The sequence below is a fragment of the Aristolochia californica genome, unplaced genomic scaffold (assembly GCF_029961685.1).
Source record: "Aristolochia californica isolate CCGP_79_NKW_82.1479 unplaced genomic scaffold, dmAriCali1.0.hap1 SCAF_4, whole genome shotgun sequence".
NCBI lineage: Eukaryota > Viridiplantae > Streptophyta > Magnoliopsida > Piperales > Aristolochiaceae > Aristolochia > Aristolochia californica.
In genome coordinates, this window is record NW_027182103.1 from 1,841,859 (window position 1) to 1,859,223 (window position 17,365).

The following is a 17,365-nucleotide window of genomic DNA, read 5'->3' on the forward strand; positions in this document are numbered from 1 at the left end:
TATGCTTCTTATGCCAAAAAATAAAATTCTTCTTCTAATAAACGGTTGAGATCATTCATTGGTTTTAAGGCCCCATTTATATTTTAACGGTTTATAGCAATAGTGGCATTCTTGTAATTACATAGATTGCTTGAAGGGTACTCACGGTGGCGGCAGAAATTTAGAATATTCAATATTCTCTGCATGTGAGATGCTCGGACGCAAATCGAGTACGGCACTCGCCCGCCACATGTCTGCCGTCTTCTTTGCCTTGCGTCCTCTTTTACCTTATCACCCCTCGTACGTTCTCAGTATTACGTTTTCTGTTTTTTCCGGGAGTCGGCTCTCCTTTCAAAATTCAGGTTGACCCGGGTAAATCCTACGACACCGGGTTAATCTTAAAAGCCTGAACTTTATTTTAAATATATAATTATATTTTTAATTTCATAAATAAAACCTTTAATTTATTTTAAATTATATTATTTCATGAGAACCATTAAATTTGCAGTAATTGGGTTAAGATTCAACCGAGTTGGTGGGTTGGTTCGGGTTTGAAAATTCTAAACCCACATACTGTTAAGACTGAGCAAAAATGGTAGTACCGTAATTATCGACAAATATATATCATATTTACTATTGACGTGGCAAGTGTACGGTAGTTGTAACCGCTCTCTTTGCGTTTTTCCAGATTGATATGTCAAATCTCGTTCATCGGCAGCTCACGATTTGATCGTCACCGTCAGCTACGTGGTACTGCTATGTGGGGCTCATTGCCTTACTTCTCTAAACTGTACTCCTCTCTGGACTTCCGGTTCGCTGGCCCGCAGTTTTCCTCGCGAGACGTACTCGCAAAAAGACTACTTTGACTGATGACCTATTAACCAATAATTAACGGACACGTGGTTGAACCTGTCTGTAAAGTACTCGGAGAAAAAAGAATTAAAAGTTGGAAAAAAAAAGAAGAAAAAGCTGGAAAAAAAGTCCCCTCTCAATTTTCTCTCGTCCGTGTCTAGTTTCTGGAGAAGGATTGACGGCGGATATCTCGTCGGGACGGAGTTCAAGCTTGACTCTTGATGCGCCTCGCCGTCGACGGACACTGCCGGATTCGGAGGCCTCGATAGCCCGGGAAAGTTTATTAAGAGGAGAGGTAGATAGGTGAGGACTGAGGAGCCGTCTGTTTTGTACTTCCTTCAGTGGTCGTTGTTCCGTTTGTTCAGATCTTGGGTTTTGAGGTATTGTAATCGGGGGAGAGAAGAGTGAGGAGAAATGTACGTGGTTCCGCCGCTGCAGGGTTCGGGGTCAGCCGCCGGAGGCGGCGAGTCTACGGCGACAGCATCGAGGACTTATCAAGTTTGGAAAGGCAGTAATGTAAGTGAATAGAAGTTGAAGGAATTTTGGTGCTTTTTGGCTTGTTGATCTCTTGATTTAGAGTTTGTTTCTGTTGTGGAGGTCAGGATTTTGGTGGTGGTTGGGTGTGGAATTGGCGGTTTTGTGTGAATTTGGTAGTTTTTTTTTTTTGTGCTTTATCTTCGTTTACTGTATGAGAAACAACAGTGAGATTTAACTAGTGAGATAGTCTTTATTTGGGTGTTATTCCGGACTGGGAATTTTGTTTTTTGTCTCTTCTTATGGAAAAAGTGAGAATTGTTCGAGCAATTGTTCAAGAAACATTAAGCATCTGCAGTTAAGTTGTCAGTTCAATTATATATAGATTGAAAAATTAGTAAATAAAATATAGATTGCTGGATAGAGATCACCATGTTTTATGTATTTTTTGGGTCAGGTGAGACTTCACATTCTTTAGGTTTCTTTTCCCAGTTGATGGGTAAACTGATTTGTTAGATTGTTGACTTATAGTTCATGTTTTATGGAAAAAGAATTACGGGTTCATGGTACTGAATCTAGCAAATTTGTTTTAGTGAATATCACAGACTTTTATGTTGCTTACATTAATATTAACTAGAAGATTATACCTTTTTTCTTGCTCATGATGATATTTTAAAATTCTTTATAAGCTTTATTGGTGAAATCTTCTGGTCAGAGGTAGTTATTGGTTGTTGAAGCTTCTTCCACATCTTCATGATACCTGGGCATGATTGTTAAATTTCTGAGAGCTTAGTTAGTTTGTGCTTTTAATGCACTGACTAAAGATGCTATTGATTCATTGTCCTTCACTATTTTAATTTGTGCCATTTTCTTCTTTTCCCTTATTCAGGTAATAGTGCTTCCACTAACTACATTGGTTACGCCTTGCAGATATTTTTACTTGGTGGAAGATTTATTTTTGGACCTGATGTGAGATCTCTGGCGCTGACCATATTTCTTATAGCTGCTCCTGTTGCAGTTTTCTGTGTATTTGTTGCTAGAAAGCTAATGGATAATTTTGCTCATCACCTTGGAGTATTGATAATGGTGGTTGCTGTTGTATTCACAGTATATGTGAGTATTTTCTGGATAATTCTATTGAATATTACTTTCCAAAACTGTAACCATTCATGTTTGCCAATGCAAAAAGTAAGGGAAATTATCGTGTCGTGTTCAACTTTCACTATCTACCACCCTTTTTTTACCTTTTTATGTGTTTATAGGATTAATGTTTGGAAGTGTGCTTCAGATTGTGACATACCCGATGTTGTTTACCTGTTTGTTTTCAGCTTTTACATAATAGCTCAACAATTACGTTATATAGAATTATTCTCGGACAAATTCAATAATAACCATCATTTTTTGGTATTGTGAATATTGTTATATCTTCATTCTCCTTTTTAAGGTGACTTATCTACATGTTAGATAATGATCTCACACAACTAAATGTTGTTCTATTTGCACGCATGTGTATGTTCATCAGTCAGTGGTTTCAAGGAAGCTGTTCATTGGATAGCGTGCATATGACACATTTTATGAAGGTCTTTTATGAAGCATATGATTTTTCCTTATTCTATTTTCAGGATTTAGCACTTCTTTTGCTCACATCAGGAAGAGATCCAGGCATAATACCACGCAATGCTCACCCTCCAGAACCTGAAAGCTTTGAAGGTTGCATTGAAGTTGGAGGTGGCCAAACTCCCCAGCTACGTTTGCCTCGCATGAAGGATGTTGTTGTCAATGGAATAACGATGAAGATTAAGTACTGTGACACCTGCATGCTTTATCGACCTCCTCGTTGCTCACACTGCTCAATCTGCAACAATTGTGTGGAGCGTTTTGACCACCATTGTCCTTGGGTCGGGCAATGTATTGGACTGGTAAGATACACTTAGATTTCAGAAATTTCACAAGTACATGTCTAATACAGGTATTTTCTTATGAAGGAAAATCTGAATCAAGATTTTTGGAAAGTTTTGCTCCTTTAGGTCTAACATGCTAATTCTTATAATGAAAGTGCTGTGTTAAAATGCATAGCTTTCCATCTAGACGAGTATTTGGGCTCCTCTTTTTGTCCATTTCTCACTGACATATATTATTACATGTCAATGGATGGTGCTGAAACTGTGCTATTTTTATGTGTTTGGTGTAAAATAGCATACTTGTATTCTTCATCCATTGAATGTTTTAGTAGGCTTCCGGTTGGAAGAGGTGGTAGTAGTTACATTATTGTTTGCTGTATTTGTGGGGTACCCATTTCATTATAAATGCTTCTGATTCATGAGCCCTTTGGTTTGGATGCAGAGAAATTATCGATTCTTCTTCATGTTTGTCTTCTCAACAACTCTTCTTTGCCTCTATGTTTTTGGCTTTTGCTGGGTCTACATCAAGAGAATTATGGATACTGAAGAAAAATCAATCTGGAAGGCCATGGCAAAGACACCTGCTTCGGTTGCACTGATACTCTACACTTTCATATCAGTATGGTTTGTCGGTGGTCTAACTGTTTTCCATTTGTATTTAATCAGCACAAACCAGGTATTACAGCTAAGCTATCGAAGTTGCAATCCATGTTACTTTTTTTAGCTTTTGAAAATGTGTCTATCTAACATGCTCTTCTGATGGGCCTTTTCGCTTGTGGTTTGGCAGACAACATATGAAAATTTCAGATACAGATATGATAGGCGAGCCAACCCATATAATAGAGGGGTGGTGGAGAATTTCAAAGAGATATTCTTTACTAGCATTCTTCCTTCTAAGAATAACTTTAGAGCAAAGGTCCCACGAGAGGCATTGGGTCTACAACCCCGATCAGTTGGTGGAGGCTTTGTCAGCCCAAACATGGGAAAATCTGTGGGAGATCTGGAGATGGGAAGGAAACCAGTGTGGGCTCCTGAGGCTGGATCAGTAGTGGTCAGCGATCTCGAAGGGGGCCTGTGCAATGATGTTTTGGACGCCAAAGATAATGGTCTGAATGGCAGTGATGCTTCTCCAGATTTAAGTAGGAGCATTGATTTAAGCCATGGTGTACCTGCCGATCATGCAATGCCAGGCTCTGCCGTAATACATCCCAGGCGTTCCAGTTGGGGGAGAAAAAGTGGTAGTTGGGAAATCTCTCCTGAGGTTCTTGCATTGGCAGCCGGAGTCGGAGACTCAAATCGGATCAACGGTGGGGGTAAATCAGCTGGAAGTCAATAACATGGGAGTCTTTGCTGTAGATGGGGTTGGTTTTTGCTTGTAACCTCCCAGATTTCTTACTAGTTGCTGCGTGTAAGTTGGGTTTCATGGTGAGATTGGGCATTGTAATAGTTGGTACCATGCCACGTAAGAGCTTTCGTTCTTTCTTTCTTTCTTCTTTTCGTCTCAGTAAGTGGGATAGTTGATGTTGCCTTTCGGTTTTTTTTTTTTTTTAAATCTTCAGGGTTTGAGTGGGGATGTTTATGGAGAACAGGGTTGTTTCAGTTCGGGTGTATAGGGCGGACAGGGGTCATGCAGCAGCTCATCCATGTTTTTAACTTTGAATTGATGATAAGCAATCGAATTGCGACTAATGAAAATACCAAACATGGTCCGGAAGAGATCCTAGGCAATTTTAGGAACACTGAACAAGAGGATCACTAAATTTGGCATAGAACACCTGTTTCTACCCTTTGAAATAGGAGGAAAGGAAGTTTTCAGACATATGGCTATTAAAGGTGACAAGATGAGCTTTGTTTGATAGCCATGGGGATGTTTTCATCAATTTTCTTTATTAACCTAGGCAATTCTTAATTAGCTGGCATGGCTCGTTAGATGCCAAAGAGGTGGGTTCCAAACATTAAACTGCTGGGTTGGCAGCCTGAACAAGGTCAGGAAAAGGGTACTCAGATCCTCTAGACGAACAAAAAGGTCTAACAAACAAGTGCCAAATGGAGAGACAAGACGGACCCTCCTTCCTCGTAGTGAGAATCCTCCATGTGCCAAAAGAGAATAACAGAGATGAGCCATATACCCTAACAAGCTCAACACAGTTCAAAAGAAATGGTTTAGAAGAAAAGGTTTATCTGTTCAAATAGGTGCAGATATTATCATTCACTCAAAGACAAAAAAGGGGTAAACGAAAGCAAACCACTTAATTCAAACAAATAAATAAAGAGGAACTCACTTTTCCAGGTTCTGATCCTGCATATGTTTGTAAGTCCAAATAAAAAACCATGAATAGAAACACAAAACCTTGTAAACTACAAACGGATACTGCAATTCCTTTCAAGATCAAGCCTCTAATTTTTATATAGAACAGACTGGAAAACTTCTTATCTCAAAAACCTAACTGCTTTATTATTCTCCAGATAAGTTGCATCAGTGCTGTTCTACAACTGTATATGAGAAATTAAAGTTGTATCAAACTTGAAAACCTGGAACCAGAAATGGTAGTTGCCTCAAACCCAAATTCAACCAATATGGATATTCCTTGAACTCCTCATCACCATTAAATTATGGAATCCATAAAACAGTGGAATTAGCCCTGGGGGCATTTATGTTACATAATGTGCACTGATAAATAAATTCTGACAAGGGTGTGAATCCACAGAGTACCAAGAAAGATTGATGACTTCTCCCCTAGGGTGGAATATATGAAGAAGAACGATAGGCAAATAAAGAGTTACACGGTTTTTCTATTTTTCTCTTTCAGTGATAAGATACTCAAAACTATCAAATTTTTTTAAGTTCACAAAACAAGCAAAAGTGCAGTCTTGCTTTTTTGCAGTATGACAAGAACTGAGATTACATCATTCAGTGGTACAAGATAACCAAAAACCGATAATGTGATCGGCATTATATTGTACTCTGAAGCTGTATAAAGAAGAGAAGTTGTCTGAAGATTTCATAACAGTACATATTTGATCTATTCAGCAATGCCCTATTCACCTCGCAGCTAACAAGCAAGAGATTTTTTCTCTGGGTTTCCATATTTCAAAAAGAAGTTGTTATTATAAAAAAAATTGTCCAAAGAAACAAGTCCTATATTCTAATTCACATACCATTGTACCATGAAACACTCATGTTTTCGTGCATCTAACATCAGGATACAGCAGATTTTTTCATGACAAACAAAAGCCATGCTCCACCACAACCTCATAGGCCAAAAAAATGGTGAAATTCCAAGCTTTCTCTTTCATTAGATTTTCTTTTTATCTGGAAAATTTCTCTTTCATTAAAATGGTAGACATAAAAAAATATAGAAATACAAAACCAGTATCCTAAGTGAACCTATAAAAAACCTAATAAAGTTCCCCAATCCAAAAACAAGAAGCCATTATTTCAAGTTTTAACTTCTTTTGTGAATCTCATGTTTTAGGAGACCCTTCACCCTTGTTTTGTAAGGCTTCAAGCAACCTACACTCTTGTTAGTTTTCCAAAGCAATGAAACCATTTTTTTTTCAGAAAAAAAAAGGTCAGATTTCCAAGTGTCAGAAAAAAAAAAGATCAACAAAATAAGGGGGATGCAAATCACGATTTAAAATATGGGGGCAAAACAATTGGGAGTACACAAACAAATAACATTCCTTGAGATCAATATCAGCAATTCAGAAACCAATTAAACTTAGAAATATAATACATAAGCGAGCATCTACAAAAAGTCGACAATGCTATAGTCCACTTTAAGTTTCAGTATCAAAACCTTATAGTGCAGTGTGTATAGTAACCTCTACATAGATCAAAACAAAATTCAAAGTAAAAAAGTAATATTAGAGTAACTAGGAGTGACTAAGCAATGAACCATCCTAAAACCCAATTCACCATCTGACAATCTTGCTATGCATTTCTCTTTATTTAACAAAACAGAGAAACCTAAAAAAAGTTCCCAAGCATACCCAACAAAATTTAAAAATTCTAATATACCACCCACTTTTCCAGTTAAAATACTTTTGACAATCCAATTAGAAGTATGTATCAAGATAAACTAATAAACCTCAAGAACAAACGGTAGAGGTGATAATCCAGCGCAAAATATGTGTAAAATTCGTAATGTCCCCAACATGGGGATTGCATCAGACGAGCCCCTTTTTGTTCAATGGCAAAAACCATAAAGTTCTCGCGTTAACCTCAAAAACTACCCCGAGAAGCATATTAATACATAGACAATGAAGTCTGCAAAGTTCATGTGTTGTGAGATAAGCATCAGTATACTACGAAAAATAAATGCGCGATTTTCTATATAAATAAAAATCAAAACATTATGCAATGTTAGCCAAAGCGGCCTAGAGGAAGGACATCCCTATCAAGTACAATTACACTCCACCAGTCCGATTAAATATGAAAACCCCGTAGAATTACGAAACGAAACAGAAAAGATCCAGCCCTAGCGTATGGCGACTAAATTTCATTAAGTAATACCAGTTAAACTTGAACAATATCAACTTCATTGGTCCTCCACCTCCATAACGTTTTTCATTCCTGAACCGCAGACAGAGTAAACATAAACTTGTCTCTTTGCGACCTCAAGCTGGGATTTCCCTTTAGAAAAGGCGGAAGATATTGATACAGCGTCCGAAAGGTCGCGATTTTCACGAAATCCGTCAACTGTTCTTCGTTTGGTGTACTCTCTGAGATTGTAGTCAGAGAAATTCCGCGCCGTTCTAAGAAGGGAACGGAAGAGCGAGAGAACTTCTGCTCTCGAAGGAGCTAAACTTGCAGTGGCCATTTGTGTGTCCTAAAGCAAAAGCCCAGAACCCTCGATCAATTATATAGAAACGAAAGGATTCGTCTTTGATAGAGGAAGAGAAGAATTAAACCGAGATAAGGATGGCGGTGGTGTCTGGTTTTGGGTCGGGTTCAATATTATTTAATTTGTTTAAGGCGGGTTCGTGTCTGGTTTTGGTTTGGGTTTTTTTAAAACCCAAAGTCATCCACTCCTAATGGTGTATCGAGAGAACGCCGTTTCGTCTGCTATAAACTCTGGCAATTCTCCTGGATTTTAATGGGTCATGGAAGTTTTGGCTGGCAGTTTACAGTGACACAGACAAGCATTTCAAACTCATTAAAATACAAAATCATAATCAGGAATCAGAACCCAGATGCCAAGAGTTAGGTGGAGATGGATTTTTTGCCTAATTCAGCGCCTATTTACTCTCGAAATATCTTCTTCTTCACCGAAATTGCTCATTTCGAGTTTCTTGTTCCTCTATGCTGCGATGGTTTCCAGCCGTCTCTCCCACCTCATTCTCCCCCTAACAGTTTTTCTCTTATTCTACAGTCATTACCTGGGGCCCGTGATGGGGAACCTCGACTTGGTCATGGAAACCTGCAATAGCATCAAGGACAGGCAATTCTGCATTGTCACTTTTGCGTATGACTCCTGGAGCTTGACCTCAGATGTGCCGGGTCTGGCCAAGATTGGCGCCCAGTACGCGTTGTCAAACTCGACGGGGATCATAAACTATTTGTCCCAGTTGGGCGGAGATGCCGTGACGGTGGAGATTGAAAATGGGTGCGAGGTTGCGTACTCTGATGCTGTGAAGGGACTTGGTGACACCATTCGGGATTTGAATTCCAAGGACTACGACAAAGCGGCTGCAAGGGTCGGTGGGGCGGCCGAGAAGCCGAATGCTTGCGAGAAGCTGTTCCGTGACAAGGGGCGGGAGTATCCGCCGGAGCTGGCTCACTGGGCGGAGATCGTGCAGAGCCTTTGCTATGTTAGCTATGAAATCATCGTCCAGCTTCATTGAGCAGCGGCTCTTTATCTTTGGCCTTGGTGATTACAGTCTTAACAGCGTTAATGTTCTTGATTCGAATGATATTTGGCGATTTCCGTTCACTTTGTTTCTACAGTAGGATGAGTCTACCAGTGGAATTCTCTTTTTCTGAGGTCTTAGATGCGATTAGACAGGAAAAAAATGCAGATTTTATTTACTGCAACGCTTAACTTGAGCTTAAAAATTGCCCAAATAGCTAGGCTCTATAGTTATTCAGCTCTTTATGGTGGGAGAAGTAACCAAGAACACTGTAGAGCCTAGATTGTAAATGGAAAAGGAGAAGTATCTTGGATTTGGTGCTTAAAATCAATACCTTCCAGACTGCTAATCTGCTACCTTGTTAGCTGCTGTTTCAGATCATCATCTTTTGCCAATAACGATGATTCAGAAAGTAAGAAAAAAATACAGAGACAGTCACATGTAAGGTTTATGCACTTCAATGGCATCCCAATCTGTAAGATGCAAAACAGAGAGAAAAGCCACCATCGGCTGGAAATTTATTCATTCATCTCTTCTATCAACACCCTTTATCAGCAGATTAATTTATTCACTGTGTTTTGTACAATTTGAGCAGCGTCCAATAAGGAAATTCAATTCAAGCATCTGGTGCAAACCAATGGTTCAAAGCTTGGCAAAAATGGGTTTCCTCTTCTGAATGACTGCCTTCACAGCCTCCTGCAAATCGTCGGAGAGAAGCATCCCAGAGTTCCAGGTCGCAACATAGTCTAATCCTCGCTCCACACTGACGTCTCTACTCTTCAGCAGCACCGCCTTGGTCCCTATTATCGCTAGAGGAGACTTCCTTCCAATATCTTCCATTAAAACCAGTTTGTCAGATTAAGGCGGTCAGTCTATGGGAAGGGACGGTAAAAAGACAAGGGATTATGAACAAGCTTACCCTCGGCGATGGCCCTAACCCCGGCATCCATCTCTTCACGGCTATCAAAAACCCTCGAAACCAATCCCATCGCCTTCGCCTCGGCCGCCGAGACGCTGCGCGCTGTCAGCGCCATCTCAACCGCGTTCCCGTGTCCTACGATCCTCGGCAGCCGCTGCAGCGTGCCTAGGTCGGCGGTGATGGCCAGATCCACCTCCTTGACGACGAAAGTCGCAGTCCGCGTGCAGTACCGAACATCGCAGGCGGTAACCAGGTCGACGCCGCCGCCGATGCAGGCGCCGTCAACCGCCGCAAGAACGGGCTTACGACAGTTCTCGAGAGCGGAGAAGGCGGACTGGAGGGAGAGGATGCGGCGACGGAGGCTCTCACGGACGCGGCCAGGGTCGGCGGGGGTGTCGGAGGTGATGGAGCGGAGGGAGGAGAGGTCGATACCGGAACAGAAGTGGGGCCCGCGGGCGGAGAGAACGACGACGAGGACGTCGGGGTGGCGGTCGAGGGCGGAGAGTGCGGCGGGGAGTTCGGAAAACGAGAGGAGTGAGAGGGCGTTGCGGAGGTCGGGGCGGTTGAGGTAGAGGTGGGCGATCGGGGGTTTTAGGTCGATCTCTAGGGTTTCAAACTTCATGGTCTCCACTGGTTTGGGATCCTCCGCCATGGAAACTGAATTTCCGATGCGTTTTTGTCTTTGGAGCGGCGGAGATGGGTCCGTTCCTGAAATTCTTATCCTTCGATTCTTGAAATTCTAACATCCCCAATTTGTTCCAAATAAGGGAATAAATCTATTCCGAACCGGGAAGGGTGATCCAGCGGTTGCCTCTCTTACAGTTGGATTATACTTCCAGTTGGATTTTAATGGAAATTCTCATTTATTGAAAATTAATATATTTATTAATGGATTTTTAATATGAGTCTAATTAATATTTTAATATTATATTAAATTACTTAAAATATTATAAAAACATCCCCATCAGCGGTGTCTTTTTTGTTGAACTAGACCCAACTTTGTTCTACGGGACAAGGACTTGAGGGAAAAAGGAGGATGACAATAACGTATTACCGTGGTTGACCCAACTCTAGCTACGTCCACCGTGTGCCTTCCACTGTCCACTAAGCACCGTAGTTTGGTGGAAGAAAGCTGATATTTGATTGCTGAAGAGGGAGAGGATCACCTTTCTGGATTGGCTATGAGTCTAAGGCAGTTTCAGAGATTCAGTTCAAGTCGTTTCTCGCCGGGTTTTCTCAGTGGGTTCTGCTTTTCTAAGGTACGGGGATGTGGGGTGCCACGGAGTGAAAATTATCTGGTGGAATATGTTAGTTTTCGTTGCATGAAAGGGAGGAATCCTTGTTCTGGTTATTTGATTTTGTTTAATGGGTTCTGTTCGGATTTTACGGTTTTGTGAGTTGAGGGACGATCGTCTTTGTGTAGAGGATCCTGTCTTTGGTTTAAGCCATGAGAGACTCAAACAGTCTCTGCATGTCTCATCTGATAGTTAAAGATGAGTCTTTGATTTCTGTAGAGAATAAGTTTCGTCTAGTATCTTTTCTTACTGATATCAAACGTGTGCATGAAGGATTTAGATGAATCCATCAAATGTTATTTTTGAGATCAGGTTTTCTCGATGACCCACAGTCTTTTTTTTATCAGATCGAGAATTGTTATTACTGCTCTTCTTCAGCTGCATCTCCATTGCAAGAAATCACAAGGGAATCAGATTCAAAAACACAGACCTCCAGGTCAATTCTCCATTAAAGAAACTATATTTTACTCAGTTTTTGCTTCCTGATGCTCTCAGATTAACTAATATTTACTGAAAAATGAAAGCTAAATAAGGTACCAGTAGATTTTCATCAAAACACAGGGGATCTGATGACTCTGCTGATGTGAACTGGGATGAGCTTGGCTTTCGAGTTATTCCAACTGATTTTATGTATATAATGAAAGCTTCCGAGGATGGAAAATTCTCCGCAGGAGAGATGAGTCGATATGGGAATATCGAATTAAGCCCATCATCTGCTGTTCTGAATTATGGACAGGTTAGTCAAGCTTAATCTCTTTGTTCGGAAAAAAAAATTTCAAGCTTCTGCTCAAGCTAATCATTCAATGATACTGGCCCTGTTTGAGTACAGGGGTTATTTGAAGGGCTCAAGGCGTATAGAAAACACAGTGGAGGTCTCACCCTGTTTCGACCACAACAGAATGCTCTGAGAATGCAAAATGGGGCAGAGCGGCTCTGCATGCCAGCACCATCCATTGATCAATTCGTCGAAGCAGTTAAGCAAACTGCAATTGCAAACAGACGTTGGGTAATAGTTTATTTTTTCCATTTCTTCAAGATATTCTTATCAGTGTTAGAGTTTAACTCTAAATAAAAAACGAATTCTCAGGTGCCTCCAACTGGTAAAGGTGCTCTGTATTTGAGGCCATTACTCTTTGGAAGTGGAGCAGTACTGGGTCTGGCACCAGCTCCAGAGTATCTGTTCATGATATATGCATCCCCTGTTGGGAATTATTTTAAGGTAAGACTGATCTATTCTCTTTTTTGTTTCAAAGGTTCTGAACTTGAAATTGCTTATATAACTGCATTTTTTTTCCCTCTTTTGGTTGTGATATCCACAATGACACTGAAATCTGAATTGGGTTTTCCATGGTACAGGAGGGGCTATCACCCATTAACTTCTTCGTCGAGGACGAATTCCATCGAGCCACTCGTGGTGGCACTGGAGCTGTAAAAACAATCAGCAACTATGCACCTGTAGGTGTCCTTAAAAACTTCATTTCAGTTGTATGGAACACGATTGGATCAGCTGGCCAGTTCCTTGTTCATCTTTTATACCTGTTTTTAGGTTTTGAAGGCACAGTTGAGGGCTAAAAGCAGAGGATTTTCTGATGTACTCTTCCTTGACTCTGTTAATAAGAGAAATGTAGAAGAAGCTGCTTGCGGTAATATCTTCATTGTGAAGGTACAGTTTTGCCTTGAAAAACACAAGAACTTGTGAGGTTGCTCCTAGAGCCTGGACAATCTTTTTTTTTTTTGTTTCTTTTATTTGAGCCATCTAGTCTTCACCAATGGTTAATTGTTTGCAGGATAACATTATATCAACTCCATCAATGGATGGTACAATTCTGCCTGGAATCACTCGTAAAAGCATCATCGAAATTGCTTGGGATCAAGGATACGAGGTCATTTCTCACTTCTTCATGACTGAACTGCTTTTACAGTTCATATGAGGCCTTTCATCAGAGATTTTGAAATCGCCTCCTCTCACTGTTGTTCAGGTTGTAGAACGTCCAATACCAGTTGAGGAACTACTGGAAGCAGATGAAGTGTTCTGCACAGGAACAGCTTTGGTTGTTGCTCCTGTAGGAAGCATTACATACTGTGATAGAAGGTAAATTTAAACAGTGTATTGAGCACCTGGTACAGGTCTGTGTCGGCTCGGGCAATGCACATCCAGATTCAGGCCATAGAAGTCCGATGTGCATTGCCCAATCGGCAATGATACAGTGAAGCTTAGTTCATGACACTGGTCTAGCATTTCATGTCATACTAGTGCCTGGTTGTGATCATATGCCAATACTGTTTCTACATGACTGGATGCAGAGTAGAATACAGAACAGGAGCTGGGACTGTATCTCAGACCCTTTACCGGGGTCTAACAAGCATTCAGATGGGTCTTGTGGAGGACGTCAAGGGCTGGACAGTGGAAATTGACTGATCGAGTGAATCCTGCTGTCTTATGTGTTGGAGCAAGAATCTCAACTGTACAACCTGCTACCAGAGCAAGCTCCATCATTAACCAAGAAAAAGTGGTGTAAATTAACATAGCTAATATAAAATTATGAATTGTACAATTGCATCATGTCAACTAATGCTCAGTGGTCATTATGCACTCAAAACAGTAAAATATAGATATCTAGACAACCACTATCTTCTTAATTCTTCTATTTTGTGATATCAAACTAATCGAAAGAATTCACCAGACATCCAAAAGCAAACATCACCTAATTTTTTTAACTAAAGATACCTATTACAAGACAAAGTTCACTGAGGTCACTGCAGGTGAGATGGATGTATGATAGTATATTAAGGACAGAGCTCATTTACAGCATCTGGAGTTGAGTTCCCCCCCTTAATTTCTTTTGGATAATCACGACGAGTTGATGTTATACCATCAGGGGCTGATTTGCAGCTTGTAATCAAATTCTCCTCTCCCCAGAAAGAGCTACAGGAAATAGATGCTATTGTAACTATGGTCTTTGAGACATTAGATAGACTATGTCTTTGTTTGGATGAGCCAACCTTTAGATTTTAGAATTCAATGATTAAACAGGTATAAATGGGAAAAAGTTAACAAAAACAAACAAAACTAAGAATAAAAAACAGATCATTCAAAAAAAAGATCCAGAATGGAAATGTAAATTTCCCAGAAAGCATTCAAGGATACGGAAGCGAGGAGCTTTTCGTAATTCTCATTCTAACGTATTCCTATTGGGGATTTTATACGAGCATAAGAGTGAATAGACATAAAGTAACAGTTCCAACAAATAAGATTCACAGTCTGGGAGAGACAGCGATAGGCAGAACCGACCGGACGGCCTTCCTAGCCCTTCGAGAAACCTTTCTGAACACGTTCTGGATAAACCGTACGAGAAGATCAAAGCTCCGATCGTCATCATCATCACCATCATCATGAGAATCATCATCTTCGTCGAAATTGACACGACCACAGACGCGGTGGCTGGATACAATCGTAGCTTCCAGGGTAATAATTCAGAGGAAACTCAAATGGCTCCCTTACTCTGCAAACCAAAGAAAGATAGGGGCCAAAAAGGGTACCTGGGTGTAGTTAGATTTTCTTCTTGAAGCTCGAAGATGGGGATTGCATTTGGCTGTCGAGGAAGATTTGAGTACAAAAGCTGGTAACATAAAAGGGTGAAAAAGATAATAAGAAGAAGAATGAGCACAAATGCGAGAAGAAGATGGAGAAAACGCAGCCATGAGTGGGGGAATAGGGAGGAGGAGCTAGACCGTAAGATCGATGGAAAAAGAATTTATCCTGTATTCACTATGAATAGAATGAATTAAAACTGTACAAATAACCAAAATATATACAACAGGGATATTACCTCTATACCGGACACCCCAATACTTAAAAGAAAAAATAACAGAACCAATTACAATTGTACAACACATCAATTGAGATAAAATAAAAAAGGAAAAAAAATTCCAAATTAATCTGGTCCTTATGCGTTGATTCAGAGTGAGTGAACGACACTTAGGAGGAGAGGCTTCAAGTAGTTGAAGGAAGACGACATGTAGCCTCTGTATCATCAGAACGACTTGTAGCATTGTCAATAGTAGAAACAAGATACCGTAATACCCCCCCCCCCCCCCCCCCCCCCCCCCCACAAAAAAGAGAATACAAGTTTACTATTCCCATTTTGAGCAACTGAGCTTGAAGGGTTGTAGAAGGTAGAGCCTTGGTGAGGAGATCAACAAGTTGTAAGTGGCTAGGAACATGAGAGGTGGAAATGGAACCATCCATGATTTTATCTCAAATTACATGACAATCTAACTCGATATATTTTGTACATTCGTGAAAAACTGGATTTACAACGATGTGAATGACTGTCTGATTATCACAGAAAAGATGAGCAACTTGAGGATGGGAAACTTGAAGATCTGCAAGTAGAAAGTTGAGCCAAGTGATTTCAACACATGTTGCTACCATGGACTTGTACTCAGCTTCTGCTGAAGACCTTGAAACTATGGTTTGCTTTTTAGATTTCCATGAAATAAGTGAATTGCCATGTAGAATGTAGTAGCTTGTTAATGACTATCAGGTGTCAGGGCAAGAAGCCCAATTGGAGTCACAATATGCAACTAACTGCAGTGATGAATGAGCAACAAGAAAAAGTCCTTGACCAAGAGCTGCCTTAAGGTACCTCAAAACCTTATGAGCAGCAGCCATATGTGCAGTAGTTGGCTTGGACATAAATTGGCTGAGTGTGTGAGCTGCATCAGGACGAGTTATAGTCAAGTATAGAAGCCTTCCAACCAGCCTTTGATAAGTGAAGGGGTCCTGCAATTCAAGGCCATAATCTTTGCCAAGCTTTAAATTTTGGTCCATTGGAACCTTGACTGGTTTAGATCCCAAAGTGCCAGATTCTACAAGTATCTCTAATGCATACTTGCGTTGAGAAATATGGATCCCTTTGGAAGTTCTGGCCACCTCAATACCAAGGAAAAACCGAAGAGGACCAAGATCTTTGATCTTGAAATTATCATTGAGAAAATCCTTGAGTGTAGCTATAGAATCAAGAGAATTAGTGGCCACCAAAATAACATCAACATACACTAAGAGAGCTGTAAAAGAACTATTAGTGACCTTAATGAATAAGTTGTAATCTACCTTGGATTGGAAAAAGCCAAAATCTAACAAACAAGCAGTGAGTTTGGCATTCCACTGTCTTGAGGCTTGTTTTAAGCCATAAATATTGTTCTGAAGTTTGCAAACTTGGTCGGGCTTACCCTTAGTATACCCTGGTGGTTTGGTCATAAAAAATTCTTCCTTTAAGTCACCATGAAGGAAGGCATTATTTACATCAAATTGATGTAAATGTCATCCATGAATGGCAGCTATAGACAAAAAACAACGATCAGTCATGATCTTAGCCACGGGTGAGAATGTCTCAGTATAGTCAATCCCCTCTTGCTAGGTGTAACCCTTAGCCACCAATCGGGCCTACCACTTTTCTATACTACTCTTTATTTTATACACATACTTGTAAGTTATAGGTTCTTTACCAGGGGGAAGGTCTGAAAGGACCCAAGTTTTGTTTTGTTCCAAAACATGCAATTTGGCATCCATGGCTATGCACCAGTTGGGATCTTTAACTGCTTGAGAATAGGATGTTGGATCACAAACAGTGGAAAGTGAGGAAGAAAAGGCTTGAAAGGAAGGTGAGAAATGTTCATTAGTCAAGTAATCATGTAAGGGGTATTCACAAGTAGAAGGAGGAAAATTTACCTGAGCCAGAGATTGTGATGTTGAAGCTAAAACAACATGTTGACAGTGGAAGTCATGTAGGAAGGCAGGTGCATTTCGAGGTCTTGTTGACCTTCGAAGTGGAAGAGAAGTGGAAACATGTTCAGAATTAGTGACAGGTTGTGGTGAAGGAGAATTATGTGAAGATGGACTTGTGGGCAATTCAAGTGTATGTGGTTTTGAGGGAGAAGTATATGAGGGTGGACTTGTGGGCAGGACAGCAGGTGAGTCAGTTAGAGGTGGATCAATATTAGGTGGTGATAAAGCAGGAAAGAAAGGGGGAAAATCAAATGAATCTAGTGGAGGTGCAGTAAAAACTGGTGGATGTTGAGGGATAGAA

The 17,365-nt window shown here is 40.5% G+C and overlaps 5 protein-coding genes across 7 annotated transcripts; 3 read left to right on the forward strand and 2 right to left on the reverse strand.

Annotated features, from left to right (window-relative positions):
• Positions 1 to 941: 941 nt before the first annotated feature.
• LOC137961904 (probable protein S-acyltransferase 7) lies at positions 942 to 4,934 on the forward strand. 2 transcript variants are annotated; one of them, XR_011115096.1, is made up of 6 exons: positions 942 to 1,347; positions 2,236 to 2,418; positions 2,928 to 3,224; positions 3,649 to 3,882; positions 3,994 to 4,668; positions 4,766 to 4,934. XR_011115096.1 is itself a non-coding variant. In XM_068808530.1 (5 exons), exons 1-5 carry the CDS (start codon positions 1,246 to 1,248, stop codon positions 4,540 to 4,542), a joined length of 1,365 nt encoding a protein of 454 aa, XP_068664631.1. In that variant the 5' UTR covers positions 942 to 1,245; the 3' UTR covers positions 4,543 to 4,703. The 2 variants fall into 2 exon arrangements, 1 of the variants encoding a protein (XP_068664631.1); XM_068808530.1 differs by lacking the exon at positions 4,766 to 4,934 and having other exon boundaries at positions 3,994 to 4,703.
• A 2,578-nt stretch (positions 4,935 to 7,512) lies between these two features.
• Positions 7,513 to 8,064, reverse strand: LOC137963947 (uncharacterized). Its single transcript, XM_068811177.1, has one exon. It carries the CDS (start codon positions 8,027 to 8,029, stop codon positions 7,748 to 7,750), a length of 282 nt encoding a protein of 93 aa, XP_068667278.1. The 5' UTR covers positions 8,030 to 8,064; the 3' UTR covers positions 7,513 to 7,747.
• Positions 8,065 to 8,600: 536 nt separating this feature from the next.
• Positions 8,601 to 9,053, forward strand: LOC137962141 (pectinesterase inhibitor 28-like). Its single transcript, XM_068808865.1, has one exon. It carries the CDS (start codon positions 8,601 to 8,603, stop codon positions 9,051 to 9,053), a length of 453 nt encoding a protein of 150 aa, XP_068664966.1.
• Positions 9,054 to 9,549: 496 nt separating this feature from the next.
• LOC137963696 (delta(3,5)-Delta(2,4)-dienoyl-CoA isomerase, peroxisomal) lies at positions 9,550 to 10,772 on the reverse strand. Its single transcript, XM_068810864.1, has 2 exons — positions 9,979 to 10,772; positions 9,550 to 9,892 (listed from the first exon to the last, which is right to left on the reverse strand). Exons 1-2 carry the CDS (start codon positions 10,628 to 10,630, stop codon positions 9,702 to 9,704), a joined length of 843 nt encoding a protein of 280 aa, XP_068666965.1. The 5' UTR covers positions 10,631 to 10,772; the 3' UTR covers positions 9,550 to 9,701.
• Positions 10,773 to 11,901: 1,129 nt separating this feature from the next.
• LOC137962622 (branched-chain-amino-acid aminotransferase 3, chloroplastic-like) lies at positions 11,902 to 13,850 on the forward strand. Of its 2 annotated transcripts, none has more exons than XM_068809607.1 (8): positions 11,902 to 12,009; positions 12,103 to 12,279; positions 12,361 to 12,492; positions 12,630 to 12,728; positions 12,820 to 12,936; positions 13,061 to 13,156; positions 13,253 to 13,365; positions 13,578 to 13,850. In XM_068809607.1, the coding sequence occupies exons 1-8, from the start codon at positions 11,902 to 11,904 to the stop codon at positions 13,690 to 13,692; spliced, it is 957 nt and encodes a 318-aa protein (XP_068665708.1). In that variant the 3' UTR covers positions 13,693 to 13,850. The 2 variants fall into 2 exon arrangements, with proteins under 2 accessions (XP_068665708.1, XP_068665709.1); XM_068809608.1 differs by having other exon boundaries at positions 12,633 to 12,728.
• The last annotated feature ends 3,515 nt before the right edge of the window (positions 13,851 to 17,365 follow it).